Raw genomic sequence first — 17,322 nt, forward strand, 5'->3', positions numbered from 1 at the left:
AATGTGCTATATCAATGGATGTCTTTTTTGCTTTTAAGAATGTTGCCAATGAATGATTGATTCAAAACCGGTTAATCATTAAATTTGGCCAGTCCATAGTACAATTTCTACTGAACTCCAAAATAAATTATGCAATTATTATTGTTGAAGATTTGTTATTCCATCAGTTGGTGCAAACATATGGAGACTATCACTTCACAGCTCCATTCCAACAGAAGAGATTGAGCCAAGGTTTTGTTTTTGAATATGGTGATAATCCTGCCACACTGGATCATATTGCTAACATATCTTCCATTATCAGTCATGCTGTTGTCTCTTGTTAGTCGCGTATGTCAAGAATTATGCCCTGTTGTAACTTGATGCAGCACGTTTGTACAGCCTTGATGATATGATCTATTAGCCTAATGACTATTACAAAAGGTCTTTGTAAACTGAAATTATTCAAAGATCAGATCATCTAAAATTAATTTCAGAATTAAACAGAGTCCAGGTAATGATTGATACACCATAGAAGATTTAAGATTGACCCAACATTTTATCTCAGATTACAGGATTTTGCTTTGTCTCTGCTAACATTTTGTGGACAAAGTTAAAAACCACACAACACCAGGTTTTAGTCTATTTTTTGGAAGTACAAGCTTTCAGAACGCTGGTGGCGTTGCTTGATTTTTAATTTTGTCCGCCCCCAGTCCAACACTGACACCTCCACATCGTAACCTCTTGTGGGCCAGTCCAGCTTCTCAGTTACAGCCTTTTGCTGTTTTTGTGTGTGATTCTCCTGCTAAAGACCAGATATTGCAGCTTCACTCTGTAGCCAGAACTCAGAAGATTGTTCCTCTTATAGATGTGCCTCCAGCAATCCAAGTGATCTCACAAAGTTACTCAGGCCCCAGTCTTATAATAACAAATGGATCTGGTAGACTAACCACGAGGTCCTGAACTGTATGTCTGCACCAACAACTTACGATGTTAAAAATGCAGTAAAATGGCACTTCACCACTGTGTTAGCAAACACGCGTTGACACCAAACACAGAGACTAGCATTAGGATAAGAGGGAGTTTGGTTGCAAGGAAGGTGTTAAAGGAGGACAGAAGGTAGAGAAATGGAGAGGTTTGGGGAAAGAATTCGAGAGCTTCGGACCGAGGGAGCTGAAACTGTGTGACATGGCGATTAAAATTGAAATGTGCAAAATGTCGAACTGGAAGAAAGCAGTGAGGGGATTGATGTGGAGGTGTCGGTGTTGGAGTGGGGTGGACAAGGTCAGAAGTCACATGACACCTGGTTATACTCCAACGGTTTATTTGAAACCACAAACTTTCGGAGTGCTGCTCCTTCGTCAGGTGAAGTGCCCCCAAAGCTTGTGATTTCAAATAAACCTGCTGGACTATAACCTGGTGTCGTGTGACATCGGAGGGGATTGTTCATGTTTCAGACATGGGGGAGATGTGAGGAGGTGTCAAGAGTTTTGAAAACAGGGATAACGATTTTAAAACTGAGGTGTTATTTAACCGGGGACCACCACAGGTGGATGAACTGAGGGGCAATGACAAACAGAGCTGGCGTGAGTTTGGATACAAATAGCAAAGCTTCCATTGAGTTGGCATTTCCTGGGGGGTGGGAGGCTGCCCAGGAGGGTTTTGGAATATTCAAGGCTGGACAGAACACCTTCAACACATTATCTGGGCTGACACCAATTGTTAAAGTTCTCCTGAGAATGTAACTTTTAAAACAAGTTCTGTGATTTACATACAAAAGAAGTAAAACTAACATGGTCATTCGGACAGATGAGAGAATTAACAAACAATCCAGGTCTTTTTCAATGTATAATTTCAGTTACATCACACTATAAACTTTTGCTATAAATTCTGTGGTCTTACAATTGTGTACTCCACAACCACCTGATGAAGGAGCAGTGCTCCGAAAGCTAGTGTTTCCAATTGGACCTGTTGGACTATAACCTGGTGTTGTGTGATTTTTACCTTGGGACGTGACAAAGACATAGAGAAGGGTTTCAGCAGCAGCTAGCCTGAGGTGAGGGTAGAGGTGAGTGAGGTCACAAAGTTGAAAATATCCAGTGCTTTTAGTTGTGAGACAATAGATGCCTTGCTGCTCCCACACTGACACCTGAATACATTCAGATTGAGGTGTCAGTTCCTGTTCATGTAACACAAAGGCAACAAAAAATCTCACTGTCAGTATCCATCTGCAAGCTAGAGATTTCTCAGAATGGTTTTACTGATGACAGTGAATGCTAATGATCACATCAGGAGAACTGAATGGGGAAGATCTCATAGCCTGAACACAGCTGGTATGAGTGGATGTGGCTGTTAACCCAGGATGCTTAAGTGTCATTATGTTAGTTGAAGTGCATACGCTTAATTAAGTTTGCTTCCTTCACACTATCAATCTTAGTGAATAGATTGAACTGATAATCACTCCAGCATCCAACATTTAAAGCAATAGATCTCTGAAAGAACACAAATGTTAAAGCTATATGGTTTCTTTTAAACTTCAGTCTTGGCTTGGGGGTATCACCAGAAAAAACAGCATTTACTGCCCTGCACTAATTACTCCTTTGAAGATAGGGGTGAACCTCCTGCTTGAATATAACTCGACCATTTCAGAGGGCAGTTAGGAATAAACCATAATGCTCTGGGACTGGAGTCTTATATCAGCCACACTGGCTAAGGTTTCCTTCCCAAAAAGACATTAATTTCATGGTTGCTGCAATTCACTCTTTATTCACAATTTAATAATTCTCTTTAAAATTCTCCTGCTGCCTTGTGGAATTGGAGTTCATGTCTCTAAATCATTATCTTACCACATAACCACAATGCTACTGTAACCCCTCAGTAACTATTTCTTCATTTTAAACCTGTTCCCAAATACATTTTTGATAAACTCTAACATCCCAGCATGTTTAGTTTAAAAATCAAAGCTTTTCAGTGAGGTGAGGTAGTAGCATAGTGATAATGTCAAGGGGTTCAGGATTATATCACGTATTGTGGATGCAAATCCCATCATGGCCAATGGTGAAATTGACTTTGATTTTAAAAAAAGACTCAAGTTAGCAATCTAGCCAAATGGTGGCCATGTAACCACTGTTGATTGTCATAAACGACCATTTGGTTCACTAATGTCATAGAGTCATAGAATCCTACAGCACAGAGACAGGCCTCTTGGCTCAAACTGGTCCAGGCCGATCAAAATGTCCATCCATGCTAACCCCATTTCCCTGCACTTGCCCGAAATTCTTCTAAACCTTTCCTATCCATGTGTTTATCCAAATGCCGTTTAAATATTGCGAATGAACGCACCTCAACCACTTCCAATGGCAGCTCATTCTATATGCGTATCCCCCTCTGTGTAAAAAAGTTGCCCCTCAGGTTCCCTTTTATTCTTTCCCGTCAAACCTTAAACTGGTGCCCTCTAGTCCTCAATTCCCCAACCCTGGGAAAAAGACAGTGTATTCACCCTATCCATGCCTCTCATGATCTTATACACTTCTATAAGAACCCACCCCCCCCCCCCCGCCTCAGTCTCCTATGCTCTAAAGAAAAAAGTCCTATGTTATCTAACCTCTCCCTATAACGGGGACCATTGAGTCCAGACAACATCCTTGTAACTTTCTACTGCACTCTTTCCAGTTTAATAACATCCTTCCTACACCAACGTGACCAAAACTGAACACAATACTCCAAGTGCAGCCTCACTAACATCCTGTACAACTGCAACATAACTTCCCAACGTCTTATTCCATGCCCTGAATGACGAAGGCCAGTGTGCCAATAGCCTTCTTCACTGCCCTGTCTACCTGTGACTCCACTTTCAGAGAGCCATGCACCTGAACTCACAGGTCTCTCTGTTCCACTGCACTCCTTAAGGCCCTATCATTCACCATGAAACTCCTGCCTTGATTTGACTTTCCAAAATGCAAGACATCACATTTATCTACATTAAACTCCATGTCCTTCAAGAATTCTTTCACCTTTACCTGGTCTGGTCTACATGTGACTCCAGACACACAGCATTGAAGTTGGCTCTTAATGAAATAAATGCTAGTCCAGCCAGCGAGACCCACATCCTGTTTTGGAGGCTGAATTGAACTGTTTCTGGGAAATCCTGCAGCTAGGAAAGTCTGTTTCTTCCCATGGAGCCCAGTCATGGGCTCTGGGTCATCTTTGGACAGGAAGCTATCGGTAATGCTACTTTTCATCTCCAAATTGTTAAATGTTTTTTTTTCACTTCCAAAAGAAGAAGATCAAAATAGTCTTGTGTGTTTTTCTTCTGAAATCTTTACCTCAGCCAGAAAACCTCTTGTACTTCAGCCCAGACGAAGAATCCAAGATTATGATCAGTGATTTTGGTTTGTCCAAAATGGAAGGCACAGGGGATGTTATGTCTACTGCGTGTGGCACCCCAGGCTATGTGGGTAAGTGACTTCCTTGTTACGAAATCTTCTCGTTGGTTCTGAGTATGTGAAAACATTTAATATATTTTATGTTCTATTTCATACACGAGACACTGGAAGGAGAATATAGACCAGTACAATACAGGACCAGATCCTTCGGCCCACCATGCCTGTGCTGACCATGATGCAATTCTAAACTAATAAGGCAATAAGAGCATAAGACATAGCAGCAGAAATTAGGCCATTCAGCCCATTGAGTTGGCTCCACCATTTAATCATGGCTGATAAGTTTCTCATCCCCATTCTCCTGCTTTCTCCCTGTAACCCTTGAACCCCTTGATACTCAAGAACCCATCTATCTGTGTCTTAAATATACTCTGTGACCTGGCCTCCACAGCCTTCTGTGGCAGTGAATGCCATAGATCCCCACTCTCTAGGAATTCCTAGAGGCCTGGCACTCCAACCACAACGCCATAAACAAACACATAGATCTAGATACCATCTATCAACCCCTCAGAAAACGAACAGGAAATGACATCACCACAAACCCCAGGAACCCCATCCAATACAAACATATAAATAGAAAGCAGGAGACAACAGCTTTGCTTCACTTGGAGGTCGCCACTGATGATGTTACCTAGCCAGGTAATGAAACGGCTGGATATCAAACCTACAGCTCAGCGAGCAAACCTACACCCTAAACCTGAACCTGAGCTACAAACCTTCACGAACCTTGCAAATACCTCTTATATCTCTTGTGCCCCAACTCCTGTCTACTGGTTGGAGGCCTGTACATAACTCCAACTATGGTTTGTTCACTTTTGCGGTAATCCCAGGGACCTGCACATAGTCCCTGTCCTTCCATTCCCTGCCTCTGAAACATTGGGAATGTATCTGCTTCTATTACCCCCCCAACACCATGTTCCAGGCACCTACCACCCTCTGTGTAAACAACTTGCCTCATACATCTCCTTTAAACTTTCCCCCGCTCACCTTAGACTTAGAAAAATATTCTGACTATCTCCCAGATCTGATGCTGCAATCTCCTGACAGTAACTCAATTGCCACCAGAAATAGAAATTCCACCCATGAGGCCATGTGGCCAGTTAAATACAGCAATTAGAATGTGCCTTAATACCAAGCTGATCTTGTTGTTTTACAGGGTTCAAGAGAAATCCATATTCAGCACATCAGTTAAAAATCACAAGACAAAGCTGTGTTCTCACCAGTTTTTCTTTTGTGGGATGTGGGTGTTACAGGCTGGGCCCAGCATTTATTGCCCGTCCCTAGTTGCCCCTTGAGAAGGTGGGGGTGAGCTGCCTTCTTGAACCGCTGCAGTCCATGTGCTGTAGGTTGACCTACAATGCCCTTAGGGAGGGAATTCCAGGACTGTGAGCCAGTGACAGTAAAGGAATGGGGATATATTTCCAAGTCAGGATGGTGAGTGGCTTGGAGGGGACCTTGTAGGTGGTGTTGTTTCCATGTATCTGCTTGTCCTTGTCCTTCCAAATGAAATATTATGAATAGTTTGGGCCCTTATCTAACGAAAGATAGAATGGCATTGGAGGTTGCCCAGAGAAGGTTGACTGGGTTGAGCCCAGGTCTAATGAGGAGAGGTTGAGTAGCAAACGTCTGTACTCATTGGCGGTTAGAAGAATGAAAGGTGATCTTGTTGAAAGCAAATGTAAATACTGCCAATCGTTGTAAAAATTCATGTGGTTCACCAGTATCATTTAGTGAAAGTAACCTTACCCAGTCTGGTCTACATGTGATTCCAGACCCACGGCAATGCAGTTGACTCTAAACTTACCCTCTGGGCAATTTGGGACAGGTAATAACTGTTGGCCCAAACAGTACCATCCACATCCTGAATGAATTATAGAAAAACAAGCTTCTTAACTTGCATTGGATAGCACGGTGGTTCAGTAGTTAGCATTACTGCCTCACAGTGCCAGGGACCCAGGTTTGATTCCTGCCTCGGGTGACTATCTGTGTGGAGTTTGCATGTTCTCCCCGTGGGTGTGTTCCGGTTTTCTCCCACAGTCCAAAGATGTGCAGGTCAGGTGAATTGGCCATGCTAAATTGCCCATAGTATTAGGTACATTAGTCAGGGGTAAATATAGGGTAGGGGAATAGGTCTCGGTGGGTTAGTCTTCAGAGGACCAGGGTGGACTTGTTGGGCCGAAGGGCCTGTTTCCACACTGTAGGGAATTTAATCTTAAGGGGGTTGGTGCTGAGAGGTTGTTCTCCTCTGGTCCAGGACCAGAGGGCATCTTCTCAGAGTAAGAGAGTCCCTATTTAAGACAAAAATGAGGAGGAATCTTTTTTCTTTCAGAGGAAGTAAATCTGTAGAATTCTTTACCGCAGAGGACTCTCAAGGTTGTGTCACTAACTATATTCAAGGCTCAGACTAGATTGATTTTTATTCAGTAAGGGAATCAGAAGTTAGTTACTGTATGAGGAAATGCAGGAAAATGGAGTTGAGGACAATCAGATCAGCCATGATCTCATTGAATGGTGGAGCAGAACAGTGTGGATTATTCTGCTCTGTCCATGAAATTATTGAGAAAATAATTATCATCCACTCAATTTGCTCTAGTATAGCAGACATTTGTTTTGGAGGTCTGAATTATAGAATGATACAACAGGGAAGGAGGCCATTTATCCCATGGTGTTCATACTACCCCTTGGTTGGAGCTATTTAAATAATCCTCTGCTCTGGCACATCAGTCTTTTGCCCTTTATGAAACTTTCTTGCCGCTGAGAGAGAATTTTTCAAATCTGACTTGATATCTGGAGCACATTGTTTGAAAGCGGCTTTCTACACCAGGTAAGTATTTTACTGTTCTGTTTCCAAGTGTTAGAAAAGCATCTCAGGGGCACAGAAAGTGCTTCATTTTATTTGAATGGACAGCAAGCTATTATTTTGTATTATTTCGTTTCGATGCAGTGTTGAAACCTGAGGTTATAGCTAGTCACCAGCGAACTTCAGGCTAGTGTCCTTCCATCTATTCCCCACCCCAATCAAAAACACATCTCACAGGGGAAAGAAATATCCAGTCCCAAATTAGGGTAATAATTGGCTGTTTGGAAATATCACAGAGCAGCCTGCGGTGATTTGATCTTTATTAAGTTTCTCTGTCTCAGTAAAGACAGGAAGTAATCATAGAATCAAACACTACTGTTTCTTTACAGGCAAATACTTCGCCCACTATCCTCAAAGAGGGGACGTTTCCACTGATCTTTGTCTCCCTCTGATTTTTGTATCTTACAAATTATTTGTCTCTGAAACATAATGACGAATAACATATTTTTAACAGAAACCAAATCATGCCTAGGTCATTCTTTCTCAAATTGTAAATAACTCTGAACAGGTTTGGTTTGCATTTGATTTGATTTGATTTATCATTTTCCCTTGTACAAGTTAAGAGTGAAAAGTATTGTTTTGCGTGCTACCCGGACACATCATACCTTACATAAGTTCATTAGGGTAATAGAAGAGATTGCACAATATAGTGTTACTGCTAGAAGGGGCAGAGAAAGGTCAACTCTAATATCTGAGACGTCCATTCATAAGTCTGATAACAGCAGGGAAGAAGCTGTTCTTGAATCTGTTGGTACCTGTTTTCAAACTTTTATATCTTCTACCCGAATGGAAGAGAGTGGGAGAGAGTATAACCAGGGTGGGAGGGGTCTTTGATGATCTTGTCTCCTTTCCCAAGGTAGTAGGAAGTGTAAATAGAGTCAACAGAAGGAAGGTTGGTTGGGTGATGGAGTGGCCTGCGTTCACAAAACTCTCTGTAATTTCCTTCAGTCTAAGAGCAGTTGCCATACCATGCTGTGATAGATCCAGAATTGGATACTTTCTATGGTGCATCTATAAAAGTTGGTAATGTATATTGAGTAAAATTCAAAGCAGCATTGATTTCCTGATAAAGTACCAGGCTACGTTTGGTATCAAATTATCACGTACGAACATCTAAACTGATATCCCAAACTTATAACATGGAGCAAAGCTCACACTCCCACTTTATCTTTATCTGAGGACAAAATAATTGCAGAAAAAAAATCATACAGTGTTTGGGAAATGTTTATTTCTAACTTTTCTACCTTGAAACTTTGGGGATACATGTTCTTGTTTGTCTACTTGTTTCTTCTGTCTTTATTGGCTTTGGGTTCAACTTGATGTATACTACACCTCGCAAACCCACCCCCTCAACTATCGTTAAAAACAAGAGCAGCAGATACATGGGGATGCCACCATTTGCAAGTTCCCCTTTGAGCCACACACTGTCCTGACTTGGAAATGTATCACCATCCCTTCACTATTACTGGGTTAAAATCCTGGAACTCCCTCCCTAATGGTTGTGGGCTGCAAGGACTGCAGTGGTTACGGGCAGATGGCTCATCTGATGCTGGTAGTATCCTACAATGAATCCTGCCCTAGCCAGCGACGCCAATTTCAGTTGAAAAGAAAAAAAAATGTGTATTTTAAACGTGTTATTTAATCTTCCTATTTTATTTTATGCTCTTTCTTTTTAAAATTCACTCAAGGAATTTGGACATCAGTGGCTGGGCCCAGCATTTATTGCCCGTCCCTAGTTGCCCCTTGAGAAGGTGGGGGTGAGCTGCCTTCTTGAACTGCTGCAGTCCATGTGCTGTAGGTAGACCCACAATTTCCTTAGGGAAGGAAATCCAGGATTTTAATCCAATGACACTGAAGGAACGACAATATATTTTCAAATCAGGATGGTGAAAGTTGTGGAGGGGAACTTGTGGTGATGTTCCCATGTAACTGCTGCCCTTCTAGATGGCAGTGATTGTGGATTTGAAACATGAACGTCTAAGGAGTCATGGTGAATTTCTGCACTGCATCTTGCTGCTACAGAGCGTTGGCTGTCAGGGGAATTATCATCATTAATTACCTGAAAGGATCAGCATTTGATTCTCTTCTGTGTAACTAGTTGCTGAGTTGTATTGGGGGAGAAAGGATTGGGGGGTGTACCTTGTTTAGAGGAGGAATGAATTTCCCCCAAGCCATCCCTTTGTACAAGGGTGTTCCAGCGAGGTGGGTGAGATTGCCTCCACACTGGGGAGCTGTTATGGGGGCAGGGCTCATGTGATGAGTACATACAGTGTGAGCGATCAAGTCTCCACAAAGACCTTATTACAGAGAACTGTGTTCTTCACCATGTCTGCTCTTGTTTTACATGCAACAGCCATTGGTCAGGTTTCCATGACAATCATTTGAGCACAAAGATGTAAATTGAATTTGATTTATGTTCAGTCACCCTTTCAACAGACAAGTAATATTCAGGTCGAGATTTGAAGGAATTTTCTTTATGGTAGTTGCGAGGAGATGAAAAGCAGATTTGAGATCTGCAAATAATCAGAAGGCTAATGGAAACCAACTGTATGAAATCACATCTAATTTTTACAACGCTCAGGTTTGTTACTACGGTGAAGACTCCGAATGGCATAAAGAGGGAAAGTACAGCAAGTGGTTTCCTGGTTTATCATAACCCTCACTGTAGTTGACTCTTGAGTGATGACAACCAAACATGGCAACATGCTCTATTCAGAGCCTTCAGTGAAACTGGGAGAATTGTCATAAAGGTTTTTGATTGAGATCACTGGACAAATCTACAGGCATCTCGTGAGGATGTGTAACTCCGTGGGAACATGCATGAGGGTTTATTGAGTTAGGTGTGGATGTGTTTTTGTACCCTACTGAGACTGTAGGTTCCTCCGATCTGAAGTCCTGTAGCAATAACCATTAAGGACATACAAAATAACAAGTGTCAGGGAACATACTCTGTAGACACCACTAGCCCACATCCCACCTACACACATATACACACACTCTCATATGTATACACACACATATACCCACTCACACACACACACTCACACACAACCAGATATACACATACACACACTCTCACGCAATCAGACATTCACTCATACACTTTCAGACTCACACTCAGACTCACATACTCACACACACTCACATGCTTACTCATACACTCTCAGACTCACATGCACATGTGTGCACACACTCACTCACTCATTTACACGCTCAAATGCAGGTGGACGCGCACACACACACACACACACACACACACACACACACACACACACACACACACACACACACACACACACACACACACACACACACACACACACACACCTATTTAATCACCAAAACATGCCTGTATCCTCGAACCTGCCTTGAAATATTCCCCAAATGGAAATAGATGCTCAGCCATTATTTCATAGAATAGCAGAGTGAGCTTGAGGGACTGAATGGCTCACTCCTGCTCCTATTTCTTAACCTTCCCAGCTCCCTGACACAGCTAAAACAGCAAAGGAACTATAATGCTTTGGATTCTTACAATTATTGTTGAACCCTGTAACTGGCTTAGTTTGAAATTGACTAGATTTTACACATCGTAAAGTCTGACTGTTCGAATCATTGGATATTATTCTCATTGAGTAGCTTGTTTATGAAGATCCATTTGTCTACGTGAGGTGATTGGTGTGTTATTTACATGGGATTATAAACAGCAAGCTATAACGATAGCCTTGAATACGTTCATTATGTCAGCAGATGTGTTTCCAGTTCAAACATTTGAGGTATCTCCGTCAGCTCCCAGGATTGCCACATAGATGATTCTGAAAGGTAGACCCAGCTCAGCATTGAAGCCTGAGCTGAATTGGAGCCAAGGTTGACAGAGTTTGCTCACTTTGCCTCTGCCTTTGCATAATCCTAAAGCTCCTGCTCAAATCCTGCAATGACATTACCTTTAAAAATAATGAGTTCTATTAACATCGTGTACCATATGTTTTGTGTCCCAGGAGGAATTATATAAGATCTGAATAGATGCAGCTCCCCAGCAATAACATCCATTGCTTCCATTAAATCAATATATGTTCTTTATTTCTTCATGGATATGGGTATTGCCAGCCATTAGCACTTACTACTTGTCCCTAATTGCCCCGCAAGAGGTGGTGATGAACTACTTTCTTGAACCATTAGGATATAGGGACCCCAATGGTGTTTTTAGGAGGGGAGTTCAAGGATTTTTGACACGGAAGAAATGGCAATGTATTTCCAAGTTAGGATGGCGAGTGGTTTGGAGGAGAATTTGCAAGGGGTGGTGTTCCCCTGTATCTATTGCCTCCTAACTGTTAGAGGTCATGGTTTTAGAGGGAGCTGTTGTAAATGGTACATACCGTGTGTGATGATTGAGTGACTGAGTGTTGAAAAAGGTGGATGGACTGCCAAGAAAGCGATTTGGAAATGCCGGTGTTGGACTGGGGTGTACAAAGTTAAAAATCACACAGCACCAGGTTATAGTCCAACAGGTTTAATTGGAAGCATACTAGCTTTCGGAGCATTGCTCCTTCATCAGGTGATAGTGGAGGGCTCAATCCTAACACACAGAATTTATAGCAAAAATTTACAATGTGATGTAACTGATATTATATATTGAAAAATTGATTGTCTGTTAAGCCTTTCATCTGTTAGAATACAGTGATAGTTTCACTTCTTTCATGTGTAAATCACAAAACTTTTTTTTTAAAAAGTTGCATTCTCGGGTTAGCTGTTAACAATGGTGGTAGCTAGACAATATGTTGAAGGTTTTAGCCCCCTGTGTTCTCTGTCTATGCCATGATTCTAATCTAAAAAGTGAGATAACAGAGTTCTACATGGATTCATGCAGTTTTTGAGCAAAGTACAATGTAACCCTGAAAGTACAAATTCACCCCACAAACGTATATGTGTGCATGTGGGTCTTTGTGTGTGTGTGTGCCTGTCTGGGTTGGGGGTTGTGAGTGTGAGAGAGTCTATGTGTGTGTGTGTAGTGAGTGCAGAGTGTCTTAAGTCTGTGAGGGGGTGCATGTGTGAGTGTGGGAGTGTGTGTGTCTGTAAGGGTGTGTGTGGGTGTCTGTGTGCGTGTCTGTGTGTATGTGTGTCCATGTGTATGTGTGTATAGGAGTTCCTGTGTGTGTGTGTGAGAGTGTGTGTGTATAGGAGTATCTGTGAGTGTGTACAGTGCAGTGGGGTCACCTGTAATGTGACATGAACCCAAGGTCCCAGTTGAGGCCCTCCCTATGGGTACCGAACTTAGCTATCAGCCTCTGCTCGGCCACTTTCCTCTGCTGCCTGAACCGAAGTCCACCTTGGAGGATGGTCACCAGAAGGTCCGAGGTGGAATGTCCTGGACCACTGAAGTGTTCCCCAACTAGGAGGGAACACTTCTGTCTGTTGATTGTTGTGCGGTGCCCATTCATCCGTTGTCATAGCCTTTGCTCGGTTTCCCCAATGTACCATGCCTCCGGGCATCCTTGCCTGCAATGTATAAGATAGACAATGTTGGCTGAGTCACATGAGTACCTGTCATGTACAAGGTGGGAGGTGTCCCCACGCGTAATGGTGGTATCTATGTCCACACTCTGACACGTCTTGCAGTGCCAACCATGACAGGGTTGTATGGAGTTGTCCTGAGAGCCGGGCAGCTTGCTACGAACAACGATCTATTTGAGGTTCATGTAAAACTCTGTTATCTCACTTTTTAGATAAGAATCAACCTAAACATCATGGCATAGACAGAGAACACAGGGGACCAACACCTTCAACATATTGTCTCGCTATCACCATTGTTAACAGCTAACCCGAGAATGCAACTTTTTAAAAAAAGGTTTTGTGATTTACACATGAAAGAAGTGAAACTATCACTGTATTCTAACAGATGAAAGGCTTAACAGACAATCAATATTTCAATAAATAATATCAGTTACATCACATTGTAAATTTTTGCTATAAATTCTGTGTGTTAGGATTGAGCCCTCCACTATCACCTGATGAAGGAGCGACACTCCAAAAGCTAGTGTGCTTCCAATTAAACCTGTTGGACTATAACCTGGTGTTTTTTATTTTTAACTTTGCCAAGAAAGTAGGCTGCTTAGTCCTGGATGGTGTTGAGCTTCTTGAGTGTTGTTGAAATTGCACTCATCTAGGCAACTGAGGAGTATTCCATCACACTGCTGCCTTTATGCCCTGTAGGTAGTGGACAGGCCTTGGGCTCAGGAGGGGAAATGCTCATCAAAGGATCCCCAGCCTCTGACTTGCTCTTGTAGCCAAATTATTTAGGGGCCATTATTCTTTCACATCTGACAGAATGGCGATAGCCACCTTTATGGTCTATCCCAAAGAGTCTTGTTGAGTAAACATTATGAAGTTTATTACATTTCAGCAAATATGTACAGATTGCATGTATCTGATTTATATTACTACAGAGACTAATAGGATCACAGGAGTACCAAGTGAGTCCCCTTGCAAACTTCTTTACTCTCTGCAAGTCTTTGTACGATTGTACCACTAGGTCATGTTTACTGCACCCAGTCAAGTATTATCCCCTTCCGACCCTTTCCAGACCCAATATTGGTCCAGTTCAGTTTTTGGTCACTTGTAACCCCAGAATTTGGATATTGCAGGAATCAATGGTAATCACGCCACTGAATGTCAAATAAAGGAAAATGATTGGATTCTCCCTTATTGAAGATGCTCATTGCCTGGCACTTGTGTGGCATTAATGATACTTGCCAAGTGTCAGCCAAACCTGGACATCATCCTGATCTTGCTACATTTGAACATGGACTGCTTCAGTAGCCAAGGATTTGCGAACGATACTGAACATTGTGTAATCATCAGTGAACATTTCCACTTCTGACCTTACGATGGAGGGAAGGTCATTGATGAAGCAGTTGAAAATGTTTGGGCCAAAGATATTACTCAGAGGAAATGAGTTTTCAATATAAACTATCAGTGCAGAGGTTGGGAAAGTGAGGGATATTTGTGATGGAGAGTGATCTTTATCCTATCAGTTTAAAGAAATTGAGATGATATCTCTTTCTGTCAGGGAACCTTTCTCGTGTAGACCATCTATTTTCTTAGGGTTCACACTCGAGTGATATATTCTGTTTAAAAGTGTGGCCTCCTTGCTTTTTTTGGAATTTTTCCATCCCTCTCTGAAAGGTAACTCTTAGTCTGGCATCCTACCAACCTGGAGAGGTCCAGTTGGGAATCTCTGGTATTAGTTGTGCACAACTGATCCTAAGCTGTATTTTTGGAGTTGATAATCGAAGAAGTTTTGGTATTGCTTTGATCCTGTTTAGGAGGGAAGTTTCCAGACCAGATGTTTGATGATCAGTGACCAATAGCTGGATGAGAATCTCTGAAGCATTTCCATTGAGACTTGAACTTTGACAAATTTCTGGTTGTTTGAACCATTGCCTGATTATTTTGGATTTGTATTCCAAGCAGAGCTTTCATCTAAATACACTCAAACAAAATCTTAACATTTATTTGGTTTTCAGAGTCATCCTATGCTCCAGTAGCTCTCAAGATGGTTTCATTGCACCTCCAAATAAGATGTCAAAGAGCTTTTGGAATGTTATTAGTGTTTCCATTGTGATGCTATAGCATGTATTAAGCTGTACATCAGAAAACAGCGAGAGCATTGTAAGCTTAGATGTGTGTCAGTCAATGTAACATCACAATCACCAAACTAGCCCAACAGTAACATTAAGTTAATGATGAATGAATGAGTGAATGAGTGCAGAGAGAGAACCGCTGTCACCTAGCAAAGAGGATAACTGAAAGACTAATTGAGGACTGTCAAAGGGAAAGAAAGAAAATGCAAGGATTGGCACTGAGTCTACATTTTGCCTTGGAAACCCTGAACCATCATATTGAAAGCAAGTAATCTTGAGCTGACTATGAGTATTCATTTCTCAGTTTGGTACTGACAACAAAGAAGGTGATGATGACTACATTGGGAAGAAATGGCATCTCTGGGACCTAAGGATGTTTGGCAGGGTGCTCAGTGATATGGGTTGACTTTATTACCATCTGGGACAATGGTATGATCCTGTGAGTGTGTCTACCAAACACTGTCATGGACTTCCATCATTTCACTGGACCACCTCTAATGTCAATACTTTTATTATCTGAAGGCAGTAAAACTTTTATGTGTTCAAAGATTTTCAGATGAACGGTGATCCTGGTGTATTTGTCAATGATGTGTCAAAGTCATATGTCACACGTCTACTTTCTCACATTAATTGTGCAGCATAGGAATCTCACATTTTAGGTTCATTTCAGCATCTTTTGGTGGGAGCCACTCTTCCCAGCATTGCAGAGCACTCTCATTTTTCCCCTAGCCATACAATCTATTCAGCTTTCATCCCCACTGGCTTGGCTTTACCTCATAATATTCCATCATGTACAAAGATCAGCACAGCACTGGAACAGGTCCTTTTGCCCAACAAGACTATGCTAATATATGACACCTTTCTAAACTAAATTCTGTTTATAGAGTCACAGGATCATACAGCACAGAAATAACCAGGCCATGCCAACCATAATCCCAAACTGAACTAGTCCCACCTGCCTGCTCCTGACCCATACACCTCCAAATGTTTCCTATTCATGACTTATCCAAATGTCTTTTAAACATTGTAACTGCATCTGTGTCCACCACTTCCTCTGGCAGCATATTCCAGACACTTACCACCCTCTGTGTAAAACACCTGCCTCACACCTCGCCTTTAAACTTACCCCCTTTTACCTTAAACCTATGTCCCCTCCTAATAGAGATTTCTACTCTGAGAAAAAGACTCTGACTATCCATTCTATCAACACTTCTCATAATTTTGTAAATGTCTATCAGGTCCCCGTATGTTTAAGTGAAAAGCTGATGTGAAGGTCAATGTAGGCAGACAATCCATGGAATATTTTATAAATTCCTACTTTAGAAACAGAACCAGACTGACTCAAGATTGGGATACAGACAGACTCTAACCGCACACCTTTAATACATTGGCTGAGATGAGATGTCACCTTTTTTATAAAACCTTAAGTTTTCCTGAAGGTTTATTCATGGGTGGCACAGTGGCTCAGTGGTTAGCACCACTGCCTCACAGCGTCAGGAACTCAGGTTTGATTCCAGCCTTGGGCGATCGTCTGTGTGGAGTTTGCACATTCTCCCCGTGTCTGTGTGGGTTTCCTTCGGGTGCTCTGGTTTCTTCCCACAGTCCAAAGATGTGCAGGTCAGGTGAATTGGCCATGCTAAATTGCCTGTAGTGTTAGGTGCATTAGTTAGAGCGAAATGGGTCTGGGTGGGTTACTCTTCAGGGGGTTGATGTGGACTTGTTGGGCCGAAAGGCCTGTTTCCACACTGTAGGGAATCTCATCTCAAGAACTTCTGGAAAGAGGTTTTGGGACTTACACATTAATGAACTGAAACCTGCAACCCATTCTAAAAGATGAAAGACTTAGCAACAATCCAGGTTTGTTCAACGAATCTTTTCAGTTGCATGACACTGAGATCTTTTGCTTTAAACTCTATCTCTTTTGATCCTGCTCTGCAGCTACCTGATGAAGGAGTAGCGCTCCAAAAGCTAGTGATTTCATAGAGTCATAGAGATGTACAGCACGGAAACAGACCCTTCGGTCCAACTCGTCCATGCCAACCAGATATCCCAACCCAATCTAGCCCCACCTACCAGCACCTGGCCCACATCCCTCCAAACCCTTCCTATTCATATACCCATCCAAATGCCTCTTAAATGTTGTAATTGTACCAGCCTCCAACACTTCCTCTGGCAGCTCATTCCATACCCGTACCACCCTCTGTGTGAAAAAGTTGCCCCTTAGGTCTCTTTTATATCTTTCCACTCCCAACCTAAACCTATGCCCTCTAGATCTGGATTCCCCGACCCCAGGAAAAAAATGCCCCTCATAATTTTGTAAGCCTCTATAAGGTCACCCCTCAGCCTCCGACGCTCCAGGGAAAACAGCCCCAGCCTGTTCAGCCTTTCCCTATAGCTCAAATCCTCC

The 17,322-nt window shown here is 42.2% G+C and overlaps 1 protein-coding gene across 2 annotated transcripts in view; it reads left to right on the forward strand.

Moving 5' to 3' along the window:
- Positions 1-17,322, forward strand: part of camk1da (calcium/calmodulin-dependent protein kinase 1Da) — a 433,544-nt gene that overhangs the window by 331,383 nt on the left and 84,839 nt on the right. For both annotated transcript variants that reach the window (XM_072563033.1, XM_072563034.1), the window contains one exon: positions 4,307-4,433. In XM_072563033.1, the coding sequence (XP_072419134.1) occupies positions 4,307-4,433 (127 nt within the window). The remainder of the gene's footprint in view (positions 1-4,306; positions 4,434-17,322) is intronic.

Source organism: Chiloscyllium punctatum, chromosome 44 (assembly GCF_047496795.1).
Source record: "Chiloscyllium punctatum isolate Juve2018m chromosome 44, sChiPun1.3, whole genome shotgun sequence".
NCBI lineage: Eukaryota > Metazoa > Chordata > Chondrichthyes > Orectolobiformes > Hemiscylliidae > Chiloscyllium > Chiloscyllium punctatum.